The 12,382-nt window shown below is 36.4% G+C and overlaps 1 protein-coding gene across 1 annotated transcript in view; it reads right to left on the reverse strand.

Annotated features, from left to right (window-relative positions):
• LOC150103053 (phospholipid-transporting ATPase ABCA1-like) overlaps positions 1-12,382 on the reverse strand; it is an 859,669-nt gene that overhangs the window by 91,396 nt on the left and 755,891 nt on the right. Inside the window, exon 37 of the mRNA XM_090398068.1 lies at positions 6,458-6,561. Coding sequence (XP_090254194.1) covers positions 6,458-6,561 — 104 coding nt within the window. The remainder of the gene's footprint in view (positions 1-6,457; positions 6,562-12,382) is intronic.

Genomic DNA, 12,382 nt, shown 5'->3' on the forward strand with positions numbered 1-12,382 from the left:
TCAAAATAATAATAAAAAATAATAATAATTCAACAGTGGGCATTCACCAACTCTAGCAACACACTGTGCTCATTCACAACCCTCTATGCAAAAAAATCTACTTTTCATTACCTTATGCTTTTATTTGCCAAACTAAATTATCCATATATTTCAGTATCCTTAACATAAGAGCAGCAGTTTTTGAAGTAGATTTCGTTGGGAGGTAGGTCCCCTTCTAATCACACTACTTAAATATACATATTTAAATGCTATCATCTCTCTCTCTTCTTGACATTCATCAAAAATACACTCAATACCTATCAGCAGCCCATTGCAAACATGCTCACCATATGTTATGAGAAGAAACCTGGATCTCATATTCTTCCTATCTCTGTGCTCAGTTCTGGGGATGACCCTTGGTTATTCTCCTGCCTGCCATAAGTTGCAAAATCTCTCACCAACTTGTTTGTATTATATTTCTCCTTCATTAGTCTGTTTCTCCTAAAACTTTGAAGATTACATTTCTCTCAAATGATCTCATATGCACACTTCCATGGGCAAGATAAATAACACCTGGCTAATTATCTTTTCAACTGCCTCCCCATCTTCACAAAAACCCAGGTGACCATATCTGTAATAATAATAGTTCTGATGAAGTCTTATCAAAGCCTTGTAAGGAAGTGGGAGAATAACTTACAAGTTAGTGTAACTTGTAAGTTAACAACTTTTAACTTTCGGTACACTGACTCCTATCTAGCTTTATTTATCCCTTTCAGGAAATTCCTATTAATATAAATACTATGTCTGCAATGTCCTCCATCTGAAATGCATTAACTGTACACCTGGCAACAGTGAACATATATTCCTTGTTATTTGTCTATATAAGCAATTAAGTCAAAATGCAGGGATCCTATATCAGCAGATGTCCTTATGTTTGGGTCTGGGGAGAGGATATAGGATCGGTAGTGATAGAGAGGAATGGCTGGGGGGGGGGGGTCACACAGAGGAGCCATATTCCAAGAAGTGGTGTTGGTGGGACTTGTTACAGAACAAAAAATAAGCTATTATGTGTGTTTATGAATGCTTGAAGTATCTTGAAATAAGGGGAACAAAACTGTTGCATTGATTAAGTTCATTAGTCAAAACTTATGGGAATAAGTGAGATATGGTTAGATGAGGATGACATGCTTACAGGAATAGATATGGAAGGATGCGATTTTTTTTTTTTTTTTTTTGTGAAGACAGAACAGGAAGGAGACAAAAAGGAAGGAGGTGATATTCAAGAGACAAATAGTGGCAGCAATTTTCAGGTAGTTTCTGCTGAGGTAGAGATGTCCATCTCTACCCAGCAGAAGTGTGAGTCTTAGATTGAACCATGTTCTTCCAGAGGAGTGGAAAGAGAGCAAAATTGTTTTGCTTCATAAGGGAGATGATAAGACTTTGAATTATAGACCAAACTTTGTGTCTGGATTTCTGATTAAATTGTCAGAAAGGTTAGTGAGGGCAAGATTTAGGATTGGGTTGACATCAGTAGTCACATTCTCTTTGATGAATGAACAGCATGGGTTTGTTAAAGGAAGGTTCATGTTTTAGTAGTCTGCTTACTTATTATAACAAGATAACACATGCATCAGACAAGATATGCATAACACACTGCTAATTAAATTTGATAGTAAATTATATGATAGGTGGATAGTAAATTAGTGTGCTGTTATGGAGACTACTGTCTGATAGGTATCAGGAAATAGCGTATGAGGGAGCACTCCAGAAGAGGAAAATCACTAGTGGTGATTGCCATGTGTCTGTTGTGGGGTAATTACTGTTTAACTTGTGTGTTAATGATATTGGGAAAGGTTTGAAGATACTGGTGATATGCAGTTGTTTGCAGATAATACAAACTTGGGAAGAACTCGATGAGAAGCTGAAGAGATGATGTATCTTTGGAAGCAGAGTTTAATAGATGGGGTGAATGGTCAAGTAAGTTTATAGTTCAGTACTTTAAAGTGTAAAGTATTAAAATTGGAAAGTAGAGTAGGGATGCAGCATATAGAGTTGATGGAGATATCTCAGAGGTGGTGATGAAGATGTGAGATTCAGGGGGAATGGTGGACAAACACCTAAAATTTTGGAGATGCTTTTCTAATATTGTGAAGATAGCACAGCAGATTATGGCAATGATGCAAAGGATGCCAATGTGTAGAAATAAGAATGTTATGGTTCCACTGTATAAGCCTTTGGTCAGGCTGCATATGGATTAATGTGCACGGATATGGTCATCTGGTTTTCAAAAGGATAAGTATATATTTGAAAAGATCGAGAGATGCTTGACCAAGTTTCTGGTCTCTGGAATGTAAAGTATGAAGACATATTGAGGAAATACAATTTGGAGTGTAGTGGATTGGAGGAGGAGAAGGGAAGGATATGACTGAGAAACAGTGGTGTCTCAGTTGGTGAGGATTTATTACTAGATGAATAAGGTTTTTCATAGAATGCAAGGAAACAAGGGAAGAACAAGTATGAGGAGTATGCATTTTGCATGAAGAGTGTTAAGTGATTTGATTGCACTGCCTGAGAGTGTGGTTAGTGTGAATAAAGTGGATACATTTAAGGCACTGTAATGATGACTTACATGTGTTATAATAGGACTTCCCATTCTATGTCTCCATGGAGTTAGAAAACATCATAGGTAGCACCAAGAATAATTATCACTGCATAACTTCACACTGTTAGTAAATATTTCTTGCCTAATATCATTAGTATACAATTTAAATAACGGTAGTTGTTTAAAGTACAGATCCCCTATGGATATACCATGAGTTAATAATGTCCAATTAGACTCAGCGCCTCCATACATCACCTCTCATACCTGTAAGTCAGCCACTGTCCAGTCCATGTTATAATCCTATTATGCATAGGATTTTAACATGAATTTGAATAACCACCTCCCAACAACCATTCAACTTAGCTATGATTCTATTAAAGAATGCAAGTGTTAAAGCAAAACCTACCTCTAATAAAATCATTCTATCCTTTATAGAGTACCGTTTGCCATTCAACAGACTCTCTAATACCTTGATTACGACACTAGAGATACTGAATGGTCCTATAATTTGCTGCATTAGTCCTAGCTCAACTCATATAATGGAATTCTCTCCTTCACTTATTAGAAGTCATGCATGTGCTGAGACTCATGTTAAACAACCAAGTTAGATGAACTATCTAATTCTCTTGATACAGTCTTGATAATATCTCATCCAATCCTAATGCTGTGTCAGATCAGAACCGAGCTCCTGAAATAACTTTAATACCTCTAATTCATCCACCTCTTGTTTCTCTCCTGTTTTTGAGTCTGCCTGGATCACTTTATTTCTAGTGAATCTGACACTTTTTACTAACTGTATTCACTAATATTATTATTCCATAGTCATTCTTCCTTAATCCTTGATTTCCACAGAGCAAAAAAAATTCCTTTGGCCTGTTTGTCTGACTTCTTTTTGTAGATATAATCTAATTTCATCATCCTGACCATGGTTGTCATTCTCCCAACAAGGTTTTTATGCTGTCACTCGAGTGTGATCATAACACTTCTCCAGATATGGGATCAACAAGATTTTCTTTCTATGCATTTCTTGCTTGAAGATTTTATTCACCATTCAAATCCCATGCAATTTAATCTCCTAACTCTAGAGACAGTCAAATATAACTTCAGTCAGACACCATTTGATTACTTCCCATGATTCCTCTATTAACCACGTCGCCATCAATATGGATAAAATACATCACTCCTCTACTCTTCGTATCCATCATATATTTCAATGTAATATCAATGGCATTATAATTTTAATATGCACTTCGCATCCATGGTAACCTAGATGTATATATACATCTTGGCCGGTTGGGTGGTTAAGACATTTCTTATGTCAGTTCTACTACTTCAAGCTGCCTTCTTAGGTTATTATTATTATACGGGCATCTCTGTGGAGTCTGAAGACTCATCATAGGAGACCCAATCTATCATACCTTTCCTTGAACCCATCAATAGACAGAGATTTACAACTGACTGTGGCAACACATTCCACTCATTCAACTCTCCAAGCAAAAAATCTAGTCCTCACATCCCTACTAACCACACCTTTATTCAACTTCCAGGGATGACTCTTTGTTTTGCTCCCCTCTAGCCAAGTGCTGAAACATTTCCCTGTATCAATCCTATAAAACCTTTTAAACAACTTAAATGTTTATATCATATCATCTCTTTTTCTCCTAACAACCAAACTTCTGCAATCCACACTCCTTCAATCTATCCTCATAGAGAACATTCCACAGACTGCTAACCATCTTGGTCACTCACCTCTGAATATTCTCAACTGCTTCATCATCCCTAAGAAACCCAGGGGACCAGACTTGAGCACAGTAATCCAGATGGGGGCGTATCAAGACCTTATAAAGAGGAATAACTTCCTTATCTCTACTTGTTAACGTATTCTTCAATAACCAAGTAACCTTATAGGCTACCTTAGCAATATGTCCTCTAAATTTTAACTCTCTGTCTACTACCACCCCTAAATCTCTAATTTCATATATTTCCTGGAGTACAGTGCCATTAATGTGATACATGGCTTGTAATCTATTTATCCCAAAATTCATAACTTTATATTCTTGACATTAAACTGACACAATAATTTTTGCCCATACTGACAGCCTATTTAAATCATCCTGCAAGCTCTCCACATCGCTTTGATTAACTATTACTGTACCTAATTTTGCATCATCAGTAAACAACTGAATATTTCCTTTCAGGTTATTTCCTATATCATTTATGTACAAACTAAACAGCAATAGTCCCCAGCACTGAACTTTGTAGCACACCACCAGTCACTTGTTTTTGCCTTGATCCTACCCCTTCATATGATATCTGTCCACTTTTTGATATCTGTCTTGATCCTACCACTTTTTGATATCTGTCCAGCAGCCACCCTCCTATCCACTTAACTAGTGCCATAATACATCCCCATTTGTTCTAATTTGCATAACAGAGTTCCATGTGGTATTCTGTCAAATGCCTTTGCAAAATCATCATGTAGCCATTTCTACAACTTCTTTACATCCTCCCTCATGTAATACTTCTCGCCTCTCAAATCATTTGTACCAACCAAGACAATAATTTCTTTTGACTTATCGTTTTGCATCCAGATGGCGTGACTAATATCATGAATTTTTGCAGCTGGGAAACATGATTTTTTCATACTTTCATTATGTACTCCCTTGATCACTGAATCTCCATACATAATTGTATCCTTAACTTGTTTTTCTTGTTTGTTCGGTCAGTCTTTATTATTCCTTCAGATCCTCCTGTTTCTTTCTTTTTTCAGCCCTGCTTAACTCTTGCCGCTAGTGTAATTTTTCAATTTTTTGCTATGAATGATAACATTTAAGTGTGCAAGTTCTTTATTGATATCAATTTCCTTCTCATCTATATCCATGGCTGCACGTTTGATATTAACATAATTTTCCATTTTATTGTCTGTATTTGTTGCGTTCTTATCACCTAACAGACACTTACTTTTAAAACACAATACATATGCTCTCTCTCTCCAGTTTCAATTTCCTTCGACATATTCTTTAATTTTCTCGATGAATACATTTCATTACGAATACATTTATGTCATCCGACGGTCTAGTTAGCTGAGCATACCTACCATCCAACAAATAGGCTGTAAGTTGAAATACCACTGTGGACATGGATGGTTGTTTTAGGATGAATGTATTGTCCAGTTTGAGACCATCACCACCCTGATTACTGGAGGCATGAAGTGGTTTTTCAAAGAGGTTTGTGTTTGGTCTCTAGAGCAGAGCTTGCAGGTTATCTAATATTAGTCCACCTATGTAATAATAATGTATACTGTAGAAAGTTTTTCCACTTGGTTAGAAATTAAATTAAACTTACCAAGAAATTATATTCTTGTTTAATCCTTTATCTAAGTGTAAGCAAAGTTTGTTCATGAAGTACCTTTAATGACTTCCCATAATGCACAGCAATATATTGTTGTGCATTATGGGAAAGATCGCTACTCAGAGTGGCTCCAACCTTTACTGAGTTCTCATTAGTAGGAGCCAGACACTTGGTATTCTCTTCTACATCTGGCTCCCACTGATTTGCATATAAGTTAGAGTAACTGATGTCAGAAATAATACTATACAATGATCTGTGAACTTTGAAACCTTCAAATAATCAAACCTTCAATTAACTAACTATTTAATTAGTTAGTGTCAACCAACTTACAGCGCCATATAAATGTACCTTCAGGACTGACATTTCAATATCCAGCAAAGAGCTTTCCTACTGTGGTCAGATAATTGAGGGATTATGGTATGTTGATTTCTAATGCCAAATATAAATAAATAAATAAAAAAAAAGAAAGATGGCAAAAAAATATTTTTAGATGATAACTTATCTAAAAATAAATTAAAATCTTACCTATGTGAAGTTAAAAGCACAGATCTTTGATCTTTAATAACTTGCATTATGTTATTAGATACTATTCTCCTTGTTAAAGGATCCATTCCTGTAGTAGGTTCATCCTAATAAATTAACATATGATTATTTATCAAAATACAACCCTCTACATAGAATTTGATATAAGAAATAATCACAACCTAGAACTGAGTAGGGTAATAAGGAGAATGCTAATAGAAAAAAAAAAGTGTGAATCAATGAAAAAGAGTCAGAGTTATCAACTCTCAGATAGGTTCATATACAGGTGAACTTCTATTTACTAACTTTCCAGATACAAACAGTTCATACTTACAAACATTCCATGGACTTTGAAAGTTTATTTTTCACTTGGTCAGACTATAATAAATTTAGTTTAATCCTTTATCCAAGTGTGTGCAAACAAAGTTTGCGCCTGAAAGTATCTTCAGGACTGGGGTAAAGTGGTAGTACAACACCGGGCAACTCCTTGCAAAGGTGGAGCAAGCTACCAACACTCCTATCTCAGTATCTCCCATAACCACTTTATCCCAGTCCTGAATTTATTAAATTTATTATAGTCTGACCAAGTGAAAAATAAACTTTCAACATCTTTCTCTAAATTCAAAGTAATTTAATAAAAAGGTGGCACACCGTTTGGCAGCTCCTATAGGAGATGACCTTGCTAATGCTTCTGCCTTGGTATCTCCACTTGGGCCTGGCTCCCACTGAAGAGACCTCAATAAAGGTCGAAACTAGTCTGGGTAGTGGCCCTTCCCTTAATGCATAACATTATACATATCTGCAAGGAGATGTGTTTTGCATTATGGGAGATACTGAGATAGGAGTGTTGGTAGCTTGTTTCACCTTTGCAAGGAGTTGCCTGGTGTTGTACCACTTTACCCCAGTCCTGAAGATACTTTCAGGTGCAAACTTTGTTTGCACACACTTGGATAAAGGATTAAACTAAATTTATTATTGCATGGACTTATTTGGTTAACAAATACAGAACCCCTTATGAACATTTTACGATGCCCCATTTTTTATATATGAAAAAAAATAATAATAAATTCAGCTTCAGGAATGCATTATGTTTATAAGTTGGGGTCTGCCTGTAAAACTATTAGTGACAAAAAAATGAAACAGTGTGAAAGGATGAACTTTAGAGACTGAATGGCAAACTCTGAAAGGTGAGTTAGTGGGACTCTTATGTAAGTGGCAGGGTTTATATTTCTGGAAACTTGTTTTTCACCTTGCTGACAAGCAAGGTGAAAACCTCGCTGTCTGGAAGAACACACAAATTAACAGGTATAATACATTTGCTTTGTAACTTAAGTTGTTTTGGCCATAATGACAAACAACAAACTGTAAAAAGCACTAACTGACTCAACAAGAAAAGCTTGTGGTGAAGTTATCTGTAAGGACAGAAAAATAAGATCTCCATGGATGAACAAAGGAATTTGGTTGGTTGGTTTATGGTTTACAGGCAGAAAGAGGATAGCAGAGGTCACATTGCACTATTACGCTTTGAGTCTAGAAAAATTGCTGGAATGGATAATGAGAGAGTAGTGGCTGAGAAAAGGCATGGAGAAATTACATCTGAGAAGTGGTATCAGTGGAAATTACTACAGACCCAGAAATGAACTGTTTGGTTTTTCTACAAATGCTAGAAGTATCACAGATAAGGCAATGAAACTGTTGCATTGATTGAATTCATTCACCCAAAATTTGTTGGAATAAGTGAGATATGGCTGAACAAGAATAACATCTTGATAGGATTAGACATGGAAGGGCGTGATGTTTTTTGTGAAGAGAGAAAGGGCAAAAAGGAAGATGGAGTGCTTTTGATGATAGAAAAGGAGTTGCACCCATGCAAGGTAGAGATGAAAGCAGGAAATAGTGGCAGTGGTTTTGAGGCAGTATGGTGTGAGGTAGAAGAAAATAGAATGAAATATTTAGTTGGACATTGCTACAGACCTGATAATGTGGAGGGCAGTGACAATGAAATAAATAATCTAATTAGCCAAGCAAACAGGTAAAAAGTGATCACTCAGGGTGATTTTAATTATGGTAATATAGACTGGGAAGGCAAGAGAGAATCCAGAAGTAAAGAAAATGAGTTTCTCAAGTTTTTGAGGGACAACTACTTTAGGCAGTATGTAACATAGTGCATATAAGAATCAAGGATCTTGAATTTGAGCATCTAATTAGAGAATATCATAAATGAGGTGTGAAATCTCTTGCTAGTTGATGAGATCACAAAGTGATAACCTGGTAGTTGCCAGCTGCATGAAGGTGTCTGTGAAGAAAGGATATATATATATAGAACTACAAGGCTGGGCGTCATAAAAAACTCAGGAGACAACTGCATCATGGAATGAGGAGATGGGGGGGGGATAGGAGATCAATTCTGCTTGGATGCTATTCAAGAACTGTCTAGCAACATATAGTACTTTCTGTTCATCCACATGAGTGGATGAAGAGGAAGTGCTAGAACTGTTGCACAAACTGAACAGGAATTCAGCAATAGAAACTGATGGGATATCAGCATGGATGTTAAAAGAGTGTTCAGCTGAACTGGCTATTCCCTTGATCAGGCTGTATAATTTGAGTCTCAGAACAGGTAAGATTCCACAGGAGTGGAAATAATGTATGGTAATCCAATTGCACAAGAATAGTGCCAAGAGTGATGTATCCAACTATCGACCAATCAGTATCTCAGCAGTGGTGGTGGTGAAGATTTTGGAAAAGCTGGTTAGGACTTGCATTCAGAAATAGGTTGACAGAATCTCTACTTTGCAACAAACAGCATGGATTTACTAATGGAGGGTCGTATTTTAGCAACTTGCTCACATCTATAATAATGTTACCACCGAGTTACTGAGTTAGACAAGGAGAATGGATACACCATGATACTTTTGGATTTTGCTAAGGCTTTTGACAGAATGCAGAATGGAAGACTGTTGCATAAATTGGAGAATATGGGATTGGATTATAAACTACTGCATGGATAAGAGCTGACTGACTGACATCAAAAAGTCGTATATGGGGGGGGGGATCTGCAAGATTCAAGGTAACCAGTGGTCTGTCTCAAGGATTAGTCCTTAGTCCATTGTTATTCAATCTGTGTATTAATGACATTTGAAATGATTATTCAAATGTGATATACAGCTATTTGCTGATGATGCAAAGATAGATAGGGTAATCAAGAGTGCTGTTGATAGGCAGTATTTGCAGAATGATTTGAATAGGCTGGAATTGTGGGCATGGCACTTCAATGTCAGTAAATGTAAAGGCATGTGCTCTGGCAAGATTAGATATCCAATGTTGTATTATATTGGTGGGATTATGCTAGAAGAAACTGATGAGGCTAAGGACCTTGGAGTTTTAGTAGACAGGAAGTTGAAGTTCAAGGTTCATACAGCAACAACTGTAAACACAACTCAGAGAATAATGGCAACTGAAATGAATCTTGACATGTAAAGATAAGGAGGGGTCAGAAGGTTAAATAAAGTAGTTATGAAATGGATGAATTAAGAAACCGAGCATGCAATCTGGAGGAAAAAAGGTATTGTGGAGGCAGCATAAGATGAGTAGTAATAATCAGATGCATGAGGAATACAAACAGTCAAGGAAGTGACTCACTTTGTAAGAATAGCAAAAGTGCAGTATAAGTATAACAGTTGAAATAATGAAGGAAAAAAAAAAGCCTAGGAAATTCTTTTGATATGGCCAGCAGAAGAAAGAATGGTTATGGAAGATAAATAGACTTCATACAATTAAAACTTCATACAATTTGTACGAATATGCCTGAGTGTAAATGGTTCAACCAGATCAGCTTGAGTGAAATGCTGGTATTTCACCAGAATATGGCAAATGCTATGACAAGCATAGCTAATGGTCAATGAATATGGTAAAAAGATAATCACTGCAGAGGATGTAGTTGAGGTATTAAATTATCAATTTATAAGATATTTCATCCTCATGAATGTGACATCATGTAGACTTTGAGTGCAGTGGAAAAGGAGGAAGAGAGAGTGACTGTGTGAGCTAGAGGTATTACAGTGAATTGAGTAAACTTGATGTTCATAAGGCTATGGGACTTGCCTTGACATATTTGATGAGATGAGTATTACATTGGACTAAGTTCCAGAGGAGTAGAAGGTGTACAGATTCACAAGGGAGGTGACAAAACTCAAGCTTCAATTTTAGGCCAATTTCTGTGTTTGGTGTCTTGGTGAAAGAAATAGTGAAGACTAAGATCATGTTTTATTAATCTGCTTACTTTTTACAATAAGGTGACAGGTACATTGAACAAGGAAGTGCATACACAGCAGTGTATGTAGATTTTGCAAAGGCTTTTGACAGATTGTCACATGATAAGTTGATAGTTAAATTGAAACAGATGTTGGATAGCAGTTCAGTGTGTTGAATGGTTGGTTGGCTAGCTGATAGGTATCAGCAAGCTGTGTAGGAGAAAGACATATTCTGGAAGAGGAAAGTCACCAGGTATGGTTTAGGGCCAGTATTGTTTTAAAATGTATCTTAATGATACTGGAGAAAGTTTGATAGGGATATTGAGTTGTTTGCAGATGATGCAAAGTTGAGAAGTAGAGCAAATGTTGTAGCTTTACAAGAGGGACTTGAATAGACTGAGTAAATGGGCACGAAGGTGGTTGTCAATTCAGCATTGCAAAGTGTAAGGTTTTAAAATTTGGGAAGTAATGATAGGATGAAGAGTATGCAGCTGTTGAATATCTACTGGAGGAGGTGGAGGGTAAAAAAAAAAGCTATGGGGTTGATGGCTGATAAGACCTAAAATTTAGAGGACACATTTATATTATGAAGACAGTACAATGTATTCTAGCAGTGATGTGGATGACACTGACTTATAGAAGTAAGGAGATTATAGTTCCATTATATAAGTCCTTCATTAAGCTACATATGGACTATTGCGAACAGATTTGGTCATCTGTGCACAATGTCCAGGATGGAGGAATATGAAAGAGATATATAAGTTGGTGAGGGTTTTTATCTGATTAATGTGAAAGCGGTTTTTCATAGAATGGTGGGAGATGGGAGAGAACAAGAGGCCATCCCTGAAGATATATACAGAGGGTGTGACAAGGGAGTGAGAAGCAGGTTTTTTTGCATGGAGAGGGGGTGAATGATTGGAATGCATTGCATTGCCTGAGAATGTGAAGGCATTTAAGGCACAGTATGATGAGCTGTGTATAACATAGGGACCTCCTATGATGAATCTTTGACTCCATAGAGGTCTGATGGTGATAATAATGATAATGTAGTGAGAGCAGTACATAAGGTAATAAAAATAAATATCTACATAAGTGAATAACATATTATGCAAAAGAAAAGCAATTAAAAAACAAGATCAATGTTTATCTACACATAATTTACATTTATAGTCAAATTTAATATTTTAAAAAAAAAGTTAACAACTTCATACAATTTGTCTGAATCTTCCTGAGTGTAAATGTCTCAGCCAGATTAGAAAATTGCATTCCTTTCTTGAATGAAGTGCTGGTATTCCATCAGAATATGGCAAATGGTAAGACAAGCATAAGATAAGATAAGACATAGCATGGTTCACACGCAGGTAGGTCATCAGCCCTCAATAGCTAAGAATGTGACCTATGCAGAGCCTAGAAAGAGCAACTCATTCTTTTGTACATTAATTAGACTACCATTGCTTAATTTCAGGCTTTAATCTCATGTAGTTTATTTGTTTGTGCTTCTTGCCATGATAACTGCAATCGATTAATTCTTCTCTGATTAAGTGTCTGAAGCCTGTATAGATTACCAACAAACAATACTCAGAAATATTACGTGACCTAGATGTGAACCGTATACAGGAGAGGAGATAGATATGAAAGAACTTAATGAGTCTGTATAAATCACACCTTTTTGGTA

Source organism: Typopeltis vanoorti, chromosome 9 (genome assembly GCF_054136105.1).
Source record: "Typopeltis vanoorti isolate ZY-2024b chromosome 9, IOZ_Tvanoo_1.0, whole genome shotgun sequence".
Lineage (NCBI taxonomy): Eukaryota > Metazoa > Arthropoda > Arachnida > Uropygi > Thelyphonidae > Typopeltis > Typopeltis vanoorti.